General features: G+C 44.0%; 1 protein-coding gene across 1 annotated transcript; it reads left to right on the plus strand.

Annotated features, from left to right (window-relative positions):
- Nucleotides 1-295: 295 nt before the first annotated feature.
- On the plus strand, nucleotides 296-8,696 carry POLD4 (DNA polymerase delta 4, accessory subunit). Its single transcript, XM_075841920.1, has 4 exons — nucleotides 296-576; nucleotides 5,184-5,261; nucleotides 5,350-5,461; nucleotides 6,826-8,696. The coding sequence occupies exons 1-4, from the start codon at nucleotides 405-407 to the stop codon at nucleotides 6,848-6,850; spliced, it is 387 nt and encodes a 128-aa protein (XP_075698035.1). The 5' UTR covers nucleotides 296-404; the 3' UTR covers nucleotides 6,851-8,696.
- The last annotated feature ends 6,564 nt before the right edge of the window (nucleotides 8,697-15,260 follow it).

The raw sequence follows: 15,260 nt of genomic DNA on the forward strand, positions 1-15,260 counted from the left end.
CTTCTGCATAACATTTACGGATGGCCCTGTAATTTTGGCGCAGGAATGACAAAACGCATAACACGTCATTTTTAAGACCAGTGTTTTGATAAGTGTGCCCTAAATATGCCCTATTCACATGATCTATGGGTTACCACCTCCCTTACCAGTCCCTGTGTCACGAGCGGTCATGTAGTCCAGCCCTGCAGTCCACCCAGAATTTAGTCTAAAAGAAAAACACGTGAAACCGTTGCGTAATGTTCTGCACTTCCTCCTTGTGTACACTAGGTGGCGCAGTTTGTGTGTATACCGTACAGGCAGGCGTGACTGGTGACATGGTAGCTGCAGAGGGTAAACAAGGAAGAAGTCAGAGTATTATCTAATTACCAGGGACAAGTCTGAGCAGCTCCCCAAGGCTGCGGATCATGGAAAGAAAGCTGACGGACTATCTGCCTGTGACGAGGCATGGAAACAAGAGAAACGGTCTGACTAGGGGAAAGCAAGAGGAAAGAGACCGGGTAGAGAGCACTGGATCATCCAACAGGAAGAGACAGCCAGCAAGCAGGAGAGCCGGGGCCACTGAGCAAGAGACAGATGGTAACTATCACTGCTTGCCTGATGTCTGTGTGTGAGCTGTCAGTCACTGAGGAGCTGTCAATCAATGGTGGCTGTTAATGCCACTATGGAATCATTGGTGAGATGTCTACTATTGGGTGGCAGTCATTTACGGAATAATAGGCAGTTCTGGGAGACCTGGCTTTTATTATGGGGCTTTCTTAAAGAGCGGACACTCAGAACTATGCAAAATAGCTCTCCTACAGAAGAAAAGCTGTCTCTCTAGCGCCACCTATAAGCGACTACCCTGTAAGTAAATGTCCAATCCTTTAAAAGCAGCACTACTCAGCTGGCTAACTGAGGACCAGTGACACCAGCTCTCCAGACCCACACACCTGCTGTCATAGATGCATTGTAGGAGGGCAGTGCATTAATGACGGCAAATCTGCCGTCAGGAGCGGAACTGCCGCTGGCACACACGGTCCGAACGCTGACACTCTAAAATAGCTCTCCTCTAGGAGGAAGAAAACGTTTTCTGTAGTGCCACCTATAGGCAAGGAGAATTATTTTACATACTTTTCCCAGGGACTTTTCCCCTTAAGACTCCAAACAAGCTGGATCTCCGCAAGTAGAATCAGTACCTTCCAAGAGCTGCTTCAAAGGCCTCTCACTCAGCCAACCAATACCCTACTCTGTACTAATGAGGAGCAACAGCTCCGAAATGGTGCTGGCTACAGGTGGGTGTTTCTGGTGTTGGCTCATTAACCAGAATTATGTTTTAAAGTGCTATAAAGGGTTGGACATTGACTTACTGGTAGTCATTAGAGATGAGCGAATTTTCTAAAATTTGATCCTAATTTAGTTTGAATAAACTTGTGTTGAACTAAAAGTGCCCTGATTGCCAGGACCAGATTAAAAGGGGTTCTCCACTACCGGACAACTGATGACCTATCTCCCGGATGCGGGTCCGACACCTGGACCCTTCACCGATCAGCCGCTACGGTGGCCTGCGGGCACCTGATGTTATGGCACAGTATGCTATGTACAGAGCCGGAAGCAGTTGGCTCCGTATATAGCATAGCGGCCGTGCTGCAGGACTGCTCCTATTCACTTGAATACTGTAGCTCGGCCGCTATTCCGTGGCTGGAGCCAACTGCTTTTGGCATGTACGTCTGGTACACGGAGGCCACCGAAGCAGCCGATTGGTGCAGGGTCCGGATGTCGGACCCCCACAGATCATGTCGGTGGATAGGTCATCAGCTGTCCAGTAGTGGACAACCCCTTTAAGGCTGCCAGTGGTATGGAGCAGTTATTTACGATGGAGACCCCCACCCCATCCAACTAACACAGGGTTCTCCACGACAATGCTACTAGACATGTAAAGCTTAGTACAACCTATTCTAAACTGTGCCCCACAAAATAGAAGCCCGGGTGCTTGAGATATTAGAAAAAAAGTCCACTAAGTTAGATATTAAAAGCAGTGACTTACATTTGATGTCCATCCTTCTTCGCGCTGTACCCATAGATGGTGGGTCGCATGTAGTGAGTGCAGGTTCATCTTTGCTAAGTGATAAAAAGAAATACAGATAATATTACACTCATTGCTGGCTAGGCCGGTAAAACCAGGTGTCTTAAAAAGGACTTGTTACGCCAGAGGTCACCGAGACACCAGTGACCAAAAGGAAAATGTACATTAGATATAAAATATGTAGAATTAAAGATGTTTTCTCATCTCATACATTTATGGCATATCCGCAGGACAGCTCGCTATGCTATTTGTTGAACCCAATTGACTTCTATTGGAGTTCAGCCCCATGCACATAACCGTAGAATTAATCCGTAATTACGGAAATTCATTTCTATGGCCGACGGACACCTTTACGGGATGGTGTCTGTGCCGTAGAAAACTTCCGTAAAAAATAGGACATGTCCTATTTTTTTCTTTTACGGATAGTGCTCCCATACTTTATAATGGGAGCACGGCCTGCGGCCGTGATTACGTGCACGGTCATGTACATGGGGCCTTACACAATATATAAATCATCCCCTTCCTATCTAGTACAGTGTTATAAATAAGCCAATTGACTACACACCAGTTGTAAACTACACCAAAGGGACAAGTTCAATTCTAGGCCCACTGGGCAGCCGATATACAGGAGATATGGGTGAAAGAAGCCCGGAATCTACTCACACCACGTAGATGGTCAGGTTCTTCACGTCACCTAAAGAAAAAAGTAAATACGTTAATACAGCTACTCCTCAACACATCAGTCAGTTCCTAACCTGCCCACCTCATGATTTACTTACATAGCAGCATCCTCTTCCATTGCACCATACCAATCAAGTATAAGCCCATCCCCAAAATTACTTTCCATATGGTAAACGTGATCTAGACCTACCCCACCCTGTTTAATACTCCACTGTCTACACATAAGTTCGTGATCTACTCACCAGTTGTAAATTACACCAAAGGGACAAGTTCAATGTTATGCCTGCTGGTGACGTCGGGGAGGTGCAAGTGTCAACTGGGGACGGGGCAATGTCAAATTAGCGTTTGCGGCCTGCGAAGGGGCCCGGACAGAAGACTATGTATAGGAACATAATATGCATCTATACCAGAGGCAAAAGACCCAAAACATGCCCCCCCCCCCCCCCCAATCTAAAAGACTACGACCCCTGTAGCTACACCACTGGATAAAATTAGTTACAGTGCCTCAGCAGACTTTATAAGACATTATAGGATTAGATTTAGCAGACAGTATCCCACAATACGTTTAGATACCGTGGCTCAGCAAACAGTATCATGATAAGATTAGATGCAACAGCTCAGCAGACAATATCACACGATAGGTTTACATTGCCCCCCTGTAGATAGTGCCACACACATCCCCTGTAAATAGTGCCACACACATCCCCTGTAGAGAGTGCCACACAGTGGCCCCTGAAGGTAGTGCCATGCCCCCCTGTAGGAAATGACCCACCTTCATCTGTAGATAGTGCCACACCCCCCTGTAGGTAGTGCCACACAATGCCCTTTGTAGACATATGCCACTACACTTGTCAATAGTGCCCACAGTGTCCTCTGTAGATAGTACCTTGTAGATGGTGCCACACCCCCCTTGTACATAGTGCACCACACACACACCCTGTAGATGGTGCCACACAATGCCCTTCCTGTAGATAGTGCCAACCCCTTTTAGATCGTGCCACACACAGTCTTCAATAGTGCCACACCCCACTGTAGATAATGCCACACAACCCCCTTGTAGATCGTGCCCCCTGTAGATGGTGCCACACACCCTCCTCTTGTAGACAGTACCACACTCATCCGCTGTAGGTAGTGCCACACAATGCCCTCCTTGGAGATAGTGCCGGGTCCCCCTTGAGTGAGGGGAACGCGGGGCCTGGAGCTGGAGCTCCAATAATAATCCGGCCCGGCTGATTGCCTTCTGTCTGACGCTCTGATGTTTTCTAGGACTGAATCCAAGTTAAATTCGACCCCTTTTAAATGGTTTAAGGCCCAAGCCGGGACTAGTTGACACCATCTTAAATGACCTACGTTTGATGTATAAGCTGGGAAAAGCTCCCGAATTATATTACTGTAATGGTATCCGTTTAATGTATATGTCATAAAAAGCTATTAAAAAGCCAGTGATGTACGCCACACAATGGCATACGTGATCCCGTGTTAAAAAACATATACCGCGCATTAAAAGTGACAGCAACTTCTATAGGTAGAGATAGGGATAACCGCAGTGCATTTTGGGAAAGCTGCTCGAGGTCATGTGATTCTTTTTGTAATCTGTAAAATGGTGGCCAGAATTTGGCAAATATAACACTTTTGAGAAATTCCGACCAAATTAGATTCATGTAGAGTCGAATCGCTACCTATAGGCGGCACTAGAGAGACAGTTTGTCCTTCTGGGGGAGAGCTATTTTGCATACTATTTCCCAGAGAGCATTGGCCTTAAGAGTTCCTATGAGCTGGATCTCCCCAATGAGAATCAGTACTTTTCTACGGACTAATTCAGAAAGTTGTTTTTTTTAAACTGGGGAGTTCTTATTCTGGGAAAGATCTGTCAGACAGTGTGAAGATATCATGACAGTAATTATGAGCTGTCATCTGCTGGGGCAATTTGAATTCTGTTAGACTGGTCATTCATTGGGAAGTTGTCATTGTAAATCATTGGGGGGGGGGGGTCTCAATCGTTAGGATCAGCTATTCACTGGTTATTTATCAATAGGGAGGTGCCAGTCACTAGATAGCTGTCAATAATTGGGGAGTAGTCCCTTTAGTGCTTGTAATAGCTGCCATATTGTATAAGGCGGTGGGTCTGTTAAAGCAGTGTCCTCCTTTAGAGAGATTCATCAGGAACCACATGCAAGTTTTTTTTTATTAAGTAATGTATTTACCAGCCTGACGGTGGACTCACACGCGGCAAATTTTTTTGCAAAAATCTCTGCGACTCAAAATCAGTTCCGTTCATTGCAGAAATTCATACACCAGCTGTAGGAACAACCCCATTCAGATGAATGGAACGAATTTTCAGAAGCAAAGATTTTGGCCACAAAATCTGTCGCGTGTGAATTTACCCTAATAAGTAACAAACGCGTGTCATCCCCTGTTCACTCTGTCTCCTGTCCTGCAGTGGCCTTTCTCCCAGAGTTATCTCCCTTGGACAAACTCATCCGATTTGACCTGGACTGGCAGTTTGGACCTTGTACAGGTAGAGTTGTTGCATATTATATCCTTGGTGTCTCTTTTATATTTGTATCTTGGTGATGCTACAAGAGAACCTATTGGTTTGTCTTCAGGTATCACGCGGTTAGAGCGGTGGCAGAGAGCAGAAGAGTTGGGACTAACACCTCCAAGGAACATAAGAGACATTCTAATGGCCCACCACGCGGATGACCATTACCAGTCCAAGTGAGTGCTCTATGGCTTTGGTTGCAGTAGATCACGGCTTCAGGTACACAGGTCATAGCAATCCATCGTTGACTTCGAAAGGTTGTGTATCTTCGTCCTGCATGAGAACATCTCAGCTATCTCATCCCAAAAAGAAAGCAGTATGTGTTTGGCTCAAATTCCTCACAAAAAAAAAATAAAAATAAAAAAATAATAATAATTTGAAAAAAAATAAGAATTCTGAATTTCCGATGACGTCCCGACTATTTAGCGATCTCCTGTTCTCCCAGACAAATGCCTCTTCCGGCTGGCTCACTGAATGGCGCGCCATCAATGACGCCCGTTCAGTGGGTTGCCCCAGTCGAAGAGGCACCAGGCATGTTTAGTACATTGAGTCTCCATTGCTAATAGAGATGTACTGAAGGCAGTAGAGTGGCGACGGGGAGGAGGGAGCATGGCCATTAGTGTGTACTGGGCGGGTTTGATGCGGCCTTCGCTCCCAGCATACTGGGAGAGAACCGGTGCATGCTGGGAGCGGAGCCGGATGCTGTAATAGAAGCAACAAAGAGATGTCAAGAAAGTGCGGGGTGACAACAAATGAAGATTATAGGACGGAAATTACGTGAAAAGTAAAAAAAAAAAAGGGGGGGGTTTATGTGGCAAAAATTAAGGCGGCCGCAAATAAATGAAATGAAGTATGAGATCCCGAAAAACCCCTTTAATTAATCCAGCATGTTGGGGGAATTTTGAGGCAGATTTTGACCTGCCTACACTCTTTGCCGCGTTTTTTGGCCGCGGCCATTGAGTGCCGCGGGCAAAAACAGCTTTCTCTGCCTCCCATTGATGTCAATGGGAGGTAAGAAACGGAAACGCTCGAAGAAAGGGCATGACGCTTACTTTAGTCAGTGGTTTAAGTTTAGTTTCAGTTTAGCGGGTTAATCGGATCCGTGAAAACAGACCCGACTCTCCGATCCGTGGAAAGACAGAACACATCCGATCCTTCCACGGATCACGGACGAGACTCGGGCAGGGCACACAGTCATGTACGTTAGGCCTTATTCTGTTATTGGTCCATTATTGTAGCAGGTTGGGGGAAAATAAAACAATATGGATATGAGTAAATGCTTTCACTCTTAAATAATACATTTGAAATGAAAAGAACAAAAAAGTAATGAAACATGACGTGGTGACCCTTAAACAGCGGTCTCCAACCTGTGGCTCAGAAGCGGTTGTGAAACTACAACTCCCAGTATACCCTGGCATACATGACATGCTGGGAGTTCACTCATCTGCACTGGAACAATATGGGCTTGAATATGATGGCCGCTATGTGCAACAGTTGTCTGTACAGTCACCGAAAACGCTTCATCTCCTTGTCCTTTCAGCTTGTGGATTTCATACGCCATCTGAGATCACATGATGTCACGTCGGAGGCAACACGGACGCCTGCAGGAAATCGGACGGCCGCAAGGATGACCAGCATTGCATCAATTTAATGATGGAGCAGAGGACATGGGCACTATTTTCATATATGAACCTTTTAGAACATCAATTTGCTTTTAGATTTGGTCTTCTCATCTGGTAACAAAAGAAAATACTACTTCAAGATGGGAGAGAAAATATCTGTTTTTAGGTTCTGCCCTTGGATGAGGCGGTAAACATAGCGCTAGGTGCCATGATAAGCCTTACAGACACTTCCTTTAAAACACTCCAGAAAAAACGGATACACTGTGTTATGTCTACTGTATCATGCCTGGTACAGGGCCCTGAGGGGGCGGGGCATGACCCAGGTCATGTACCGCCCCCCAGGTCCTGCACAGTATATCCGCTCTTCCTATATCATTTTTACTATGGAGCACTTGGTATAAAGAGTTCCAATAATGAAATTCACCAGAGTAATCTCTGAACAAGCAGAAAATGCTGGAAGATTTCAGCTCTGAAGCCTGCAGAATTGTGAGTACAGCTCTGGAGTATAATGCAGGCTGTTAGGCACTGTTCACATCTGTGTTGGAGGATCTGTTCGGAGCCTCCATCTCAGTTTCTGTCATATTTGACGGGAAAATAGCGTTGCATGCAGCACTCTTTTTTTTCCCATCCAAACGATTGAACCCATTATAAGTCGAGGATTGTGGCTTCCGTTATGAATGTAACACACAATGCAAATGTGACCAGAGCCTTACTCAGCACAAGATAAAATAAACTGTAAAATAGAGTTTAAAGCTGGACAAAGCCTTCGGCTATGTTCACACAAGGCGCATATGTGGTGCAGTTTTGTGGTCGGAATGTTCTCTGCGGAAAACTGCACGTAAATTTTTTAATTTTTAAAAAAAAGTGTCATACTTAAGTAGCCATGGCGACGTGTCCCTCTTCCGTACTGCAGCCCAGCCTCCCGGGATGACGTTTCATCCCACGTAACCAAAGTAGCCTGTGATTGGCTGCAACGGTCGCATGGGATGAAACATCATCGTAGGAGGCCGGCGTGGACGAAGAAGCACAGAAATCTGGTTAAGTATAAGTTGTTTTTTTTCTGAGCTGTGAATTCCGCGGCGGAATTGCAGATTTTCCACCGCAAAAATCGCAACATCCCACAAAACAAATTGTTTCGCGGGTTTTAGCTCCACATTGAATTCAATGGGGAAAACCCGCTACACATAAGCAGCGATTACGCAAATACAATGACATGCTGCGGACTAGAAAAAACGCACTGCAGGTCAATTTCTGAGCGGTTCTTCCGCTTAAACATTTACGCAGCGCGTGGAGGAGGTTTGTTCAAATCTGATCCACTTTGCTGCTACTGTATTATTCTGCGGATTTTCAGGAAAATCCGCAGTATTTACACTACGTGTGAACTTACCCTTTATCTTTTGTATAGAAAAATTATGATGTATTTTTTTATCTAGCAGATATCAATCCCCGTTTTTCAAGACGTTTGTTATAGGACAGTGTGACGTTTCGATTCCTCTGGATATTTTCCTACATCTGTGTCTCTATCCAGCTGCAGAATTTCAGACCAGAGAATGATAAAGGGTTAATGTGTACTTAAAATTGCTTAAACCCGTCATATGATTTTAAGTATCCTTCCTACTTGTGGTAGCAAACATCCTCTCCCCACAGGCTGCCTCAAAGATCATGCCGGCACGACGATATCCGGTCACGTGTTCTCGTTGTGGGACAGGAGAGGAAAACTTGTTCTGCTTTTATTTTTTCTAACTATTGAAATCATTTCATATTATAAAAAAAAGGTAATTAAAGTCAATTTTGTCTTTTTTTTTTCCCCACTGCCGGGGATCAGAGAAATGGAGAGAGAGAATAATTATTATAAGGTATGTGTGTGTGTGTATATATATATATGTTAAAAATGTTCTTACCTTGTTATTTTCATTTCCTCGAGTCCAAGGCGGCACAACAGGGATATTATATTTTGTTCCTCAGTCCCCATATTAGGGCCGCCCACCGAGCAAAAACTAAAAAAACAGCCATTAGCTCATTGATGGCATTCACAGGAAGTATAAGAGACCGGTACGCCCAGAAATACGTGTGTAATAAAATAGTCCGAATTCAATGTACAAATGTGAAGGTTCATCTGTGCTGCCTTGGACTCGAGGAAATGAAAATGACAAGGTAAGAATTGGATGCTGGTAATGAAAATTTCCCGTCAGTGAAGGAATTTATGGCAGCCATATGGACTCTCAAGGTGCTGGCTTTGAGGCAGGAAGAATCCTGTAGCCAAGAAGAAAATTCTTCCAGATTCTTGAATAGAGCGAACTAATGGAACGTTTCTGGCTACAAGAAAGATAGAGAACAGTTTCTCTTTTAGATACAAGGCCGTCAGATGTAGTCTGTCCAGGAACAGACCTCCCTAACAATGGACCTTTGTGTAGGGGCATTCTCCAGTATTCTACCCTCGAAATACGTAACAAGATTTTAAAAAAACAGACCCTTCAGGGCCAGAAAGGAGCCAGTAGAATTGCAGTTGACTTCTCAAACGTATCTTGGCCCAAATTCTGTTTAGAAGACACACCAGAAGAAAAATGTAGCGATAGTGGCTCTTCCTGCTGACTGAGAACGCATCTATTAGGCCTGGAGTCAAATCTGCTCAGATAGCAAAAGTATTCTAATTTTCAATTCGACCCGGTGGCCATGAGAACTATCTGATGAATGTCCCATTTGCGCGTCAGCAGCAGAAAATACTTCATGCTCAATCCCGCTTCTCCAGAACTCAGCGTTTTCCGGAGCAGAACATTCACATATCCTCCGATGTACAGAGCACCTAGATCTAGAAAATTCTGTATCTTCTTGCACTCTTTCAGAAATGATGAAGAGCCAATTTAATGGTCTTCAGCTCCTTCAGGTTGGAAGAGAGTCATCTGTTCTTGTACTGAATTCCCGGGACCCTACTGGAGGCATCCTTAGCGAGGACAACTTGGTCCAACATTATAAAGCATCTCTCTATGGCACAATTTTTGTCTATCAACCACCATTGAAGAGTATCTTGAATATAGGAACCTATCTGGAGCCTTTTCTGGAGGTTGAGAGGGTTGCGATCCCAAACGGATAGGATTTCTTGCTAAGGTTCCCACTTGTGAGGCCTTTACACAATGCTCGGCCACAATAGATGCTGGGAAACGCCTTAGCACTCTTCTCATAGGAACTCTGATCAGGTGAATAATTACCTCTTTGATTGTGGCCATCTTGTCTGATGGAAGAAAAAAAAAAAGTGTCTGACTTACGCCATTTTATGACAAACTCCAGAAAATGCTCCCTGGTACCTGAAACTAGGTCGAATTTCTGTAGATTGATAAGGAGACCCAGATCTTTCAGGAGCTCCATAGTAGAGTGGAGGTGAGACAGTAGGATCTTTGGATGATGCAGTGACTAAACAGTCGTCCAGATACTGACTCCCCTAGAGCCGAGGGCAGCAACTGCATCTACAGCCACCTTCGAGAAGACTGGGAGCCGAAGATAGATCAAAAGGCATGGCCCTGAAATGCAGGTGAAGAATTGCTCTATGATGTACAATATCGAACATTCTTAGGAATGTTTTGTCTTCCTTTCTGATTGGCATCTGAAGATTCGCATCTGTTAAAGCTAAAGATGCCATAAAATCTTCTGGCTTCGGGAACGCTGTGACAGATCTTATTGTCTCTATTCTGAACTTTGTCTTCTTTAGGTCACAATTCAGGTAACAGAAATCTATGATTAGGCGTCGAGCCCCACCAGGTTTGGGTACAGGAAATAGCCCAAAACCCTGTTGTTCCTGGTGTACCAATTCTAGAGCCTATTTTAACATGAATTCTCTTATAAAGGTAGGGGAGGAAAATGTAGGACTTTTTTATATTAGTAACCTCCAGGCCCCCACTTGTCTGTAGTAATCTGCCAGAAACGAAAGAAATGTAATAATTTCGTGCCTACAGCAGACGATCTTCTGGCGTCAGAATTCCAGTTTAGGTTTCGGGGAACATTCTGTTTCCCTTTAGATCCGTTCTGGAATCTATTGCTATATCCACCGCCGATGGTAACCTGTTCCGGGCGTCTGCGGACTCTGGCACCGTATTCTCTGAAATAAAAGGAATGAAAATTCTGACGTCTACGAAGACTAGGAAACACTAGCACCTCATCATCCTTGTTAGCCATTAGGATGTTGTCAAGTGTAGTTACAAATAATCTTTCTGGCTCAAAGGCAAGGAAACAAAATTGCTCTTAGATTCTGTCGCCTTTCCAGGATTTGAGCCAAATCGCTCGCTTTTCTAACCAGATTGGCAAGGACCAGGTTCTTTGAAGAACCACGGCGAACATCTAAAAGGAAAAACACACATATAATCTGCCGCCAATTTTAATGTTCAGACCTGGTATAGAAGGCCGTCTCTAGGAACCTCATCTTGGATGTCATTTTAAAAGAAAATTCTCTTCAGACACTAGCGTCTCCGCCTCGGAGATCACTTCACCCTGATAATTCAGTGTCGGATACAGAGGGGGTGGAGTCAGTGGCGGATTATCATTAGGGCGTTTCGGGCGGTCGCCCGGGGCCCAAGGCTGCCAGGGGGCCCAAGGCTCCCAGGGGGCCTATGACCGCCCGAACCCCCTCATGCCCAGTGGCGTCGCTAGCACCGGAGGGAGCCCCGGTGCCAGGACCGCACCTGTCAGGCGAGGGGAGCTTCGCTTCTACTTAGCAGCCGTGGTCTGTGCTGCTTTAGAAGCTCCCCCTCCAGCCCCCCTTCCCTGCTCTAAACATCTCTCCTCTGCTGCTAGCTGTCGGGACATGGGGGAGGGGAGACTGTCGGCGGGCTCTGTGTCATGCTGTGAGCAGAAGAGCTGTGGTGAAGACATAAAAGGTAAGTGCATTTGTGTTTAATGTCCATATTCATGTGTGTTTAATGTCCATATTCATGTGTGTTTAATGTCCATATTCATGTGTGTTTAATATCCATATTCATGTATGTTTAATGTCCATATTCATGTATGTTTAATGTCCATATTCATGTGTTTACAAGGTGTACTTTGTGTATAATGTGCATACTCGTGTATAATGTGCCTACTTTGTGTATAATGTGCATACTCGTGTGTACTTTGTGTACTATGCATACTTTGTGTATAATGTGCCTACTTTGTGTACTTTGTGCATAATGTGTGTACTTTGTGTACTGTGCGTACTTTGTACTGTGCGTACTTTGTGCATAATGTGTGTACTGTGCCTACTTTGTGTATAATGTGCATACTCGTGTGTACTTTGTGTACTATGCATACTTTGTGTATAATGTGCATAATGTGTGTACTTTGTGTACTGTGCGTACTTTGTACTGTGCGTACTTTGTGCATGTGTGTACTGTGCGTACTTTGTGCATAATGTGCGTACTTTGTGCATAATTTGTGCATAATGTGCGTACTTTGTACTGTGCATACTTTGTGCATAATGTGCCTACTTTGTGCATAATGTGCGTACTTTGTGCATAATGTGCCTACTTTGTGTACTTTGTGCATAATGTGCGTACTTTGTGCATAATGTCCTTACTTTGTGCATAATGTGCGTACTTTGTGCATAATGTGGTACTTTGTGCATAATGTGGTACTTTGTGTACTGTGCGTACTTTGTGCATAATGTGCCTACTTTGTGCATAATGCGCGTACTTTGTGCATAATGTGCCTACTTTGTGTACTAGTGTTTAGCTAGTGTTAGCAATAGTTACGGCGCGGCAGGGTGGTGGTGGAGAAGGGGGGCCCAAGTTTGGGTAACAACCCAGGGCCCATGGTCTTCTTAATCCGCCACTGGGTGGAGTACAAGTCATAGTCCCGGTTTACAGCTATGTTTTACCTCCTTAGATGTAGATGGCTTCACCTGTGTCTTGAGCCATGAAAAAACTTCTTAGTTTCATAATTCTTGGCTGCATCACTGCCAGGAAAAGAACAATCAGCACAGATCTTAGAGTCAAAAACCATGAGGCAGCGGCTGACTACAACGGATGCCTAAACGGCACTTGGACTTGTGGTTTTTCTTAGGACTCTTTGAGGGGAGGCTTCAAACTGAGACATGAACAGATCACAGGATTCCTCAGGTAAATAATCAGCAGAGGCTGCTCCATCAGAGAACCCCAACAGCTCAGCACCCCCCCCCCCCCCCGACAGCTAAAATACCCGCCTAACCCCCTAGCTGCTTAGTAGCTGCAGCTCAGCACAGACCTCAGAAACAGGTACTCAGGTTGTAACCACAAGTCCAGAGGAAACAACTCTGTATACTGTCCTTCTGGTATCACGCATGTTCTCACATAAACTCATACTGTGGGGTAAAAGGAAAGTAGCCCAGGGAATCCTCTTCCTGCCAGAGCCTCATTTTTCAAATCTGACATGTTTCACTTTATGTGGTAATAACTCCGGAATGCTTTTACCTATCCAAGAGATTATTTTCTCATGACACATTGGACTTTATGTTACTGCCAAAATTTGCCCAATACATTTCAGTATTTAATTGTGAAAAACACCAAAATTTAGCGAAAAATTGCAAACATTAGCATTTTTCTCAATTTAAATGTATCTGCTTGTAAGACAGGCAGTTATAGTACACAAAATGATGCTAATTAACATCCCCCATATGTCTACTTTAGTTTGGCATTGTTTTTTGAACATCCTTTTATTTTTCTAAGACGTTACAAGGCTTAGAACTTTACCTGCAATTTCTCACATTTTCAAGAAAATGTCAAAATGCTATTTTTACAGGGGCCAGTTCAGTTGTGAAGTGGCTTTGAGGTCCTTAGATATTAGAATCCCCCAATAAGTCACCCCATTTTAAAAACTACACCCCTCAAAGTATTCAAAACCGCATTTAGAAAGTTTCTTAACCCTTTAGACATTGCGCAGGAATTAAGGAAAACTAGAGGTGAAATTTACAAAGTTCATAATTTTTTCCCAGAAATTCATTTTGAATCCATTTTTTTTGTACCACAGAATGTTTTACCAGAGAAATGCAACTCAATATTTATTGCCCAGGTTCTGCAGTTTTAGGAAATATCCCACATGTGGCCCTAGTGTGCTAATGGACTGAAGCGCCGGCCTCAGAAGCAAAGGAGCACCTAGTGGATTTTGAGCTTGTAGAACTATAACAGTGGAAACCCCCCCAAAAGTGACCCCATTTGGGAAACTACACCCCTCGAAGAATTTATTTAGGGGTGTAGCAAGCATTTTGAACCGCCAGTTTTTTTGAAAAAAATGTTGGAACTAGGCCATGAAAATTTTTTTCATTTCCAAAAGAACTAAAGTAGAAAAAGCACCACAACATTTGTAGAGCAAATTCTCCCGAGTAAAACAATACCCCAGATGTGGTAATAAACGGTTGTTTGGACACACGTCAGGGCTTAGAAGGGATGGAGCGCCATTTGGCTCTTGGAGCTCAAATTTAGCAGGAATGGTTTGCGGAGGCCATGTCGCATTTGCAAAGCCCCTGAGGGGACAAAACAGTGGAAACCCCCAACAAGTGACCCCATTTTGGAAACCATACCCCTTGAGGAAATTATCTAGGGGTATAGTGAGCATTTTGACTCCACAGGTTTTTTGCTGAAATTTTTGGAATTAGGCTGTGAAAATGAAAACCTAAATTTTTTTCAAAGAAAACTTAGGTTTAGGTAATTTTTTTTCATTTCCACAAGGACTGAAGGAGAAAGAGTACCGCAACATTTGTAAAGCAATTTCTCCCGAGTAAAACAATACCCCACATGTGGTCATAAACGTCTGCTTGGACACACGGTAGGGCTCAGAATGGAAGGAGCACAATTTGGATTTTGGAATGGTTTCTGGGCGCCATGTCACATTTGCTGAGCCCCTGTAGTACTAGTACAGTGGAAAAACCCCAAAAGTGACTCCATTTGGGAAACTGCACCCCCTCTGGAATCATCTAGGGGTATAATGAAAATTTTGATCGCAAAGGTTTTTTGCTGAATTAATTAGAATTAAGCCATGAAAATGAAAAATATTTTTTTTCCCCAACAAGATGTCGTTTTAGATCAACATTTTTCATTTTTACAAGGAATAGAGAAGAAAAAGCACCCCAACATTTGTAAAGAAATTTCTCCCGAGTACGGTAACACCCCATATGTGGTTATAATCGGCTGTTTACGTATATGGGAGCATTCAGAAGAAAAGGAGCGGTATTTATCTTTTGGAGCGTAGATTTTGCTGGAATGGTTTGTGGACTCCATGTTGCATTTGCAAAACCACTGATGTACCAAACAAAAGTGACCCCATTTTAGAAACTACACCCCTAAAGGAATTTATCAAGGGGTGTAGTGAGAATTTAGACTCCACAGGTGTTTTTCAGAAATGAATATGCAGTGGA

This window comes from Rhinoderma darwinii, chromosome 11 (assembly GCF_050947455.1).
Source record: "Rhinoderma darwinii isolate aRhiDar2 chromosome 11, aRhiDar2.hap1, whole genome shotgun sequence".
NCBI classification, from domain to species: domain Eukaryota; kingdom Metazoa; phylum Chordata; class Amphibia; order Anura; family Rhinodermatidae; genus Rhinoderma; species Rhinoderma darwinii.

Bases quoted from the DNA above. Each gene is read 5' to 3' on its own strand.
- POLD4 (XM_075841920.1), top strand. From the start codon at position 405: ATGGAAAGAAAGCTGACGGACTATCTGCCTGTGACGAGGCATGGAAAC. The intron at 577-5,183 runs GTAACTATCACT...CCTGTCCTGCAG, and splicing joins CACTGAGCAAGAGACAGATG to TGGCCTTTCTCCCAGAGTTA. The intron at 5,462-6,825 runs GTGAGTGCTCTA...TTGTCCTTTCAG, and splicing joins GATGACCATTACCAGTCCAA to CTTGTGGATTTCATACGCCA.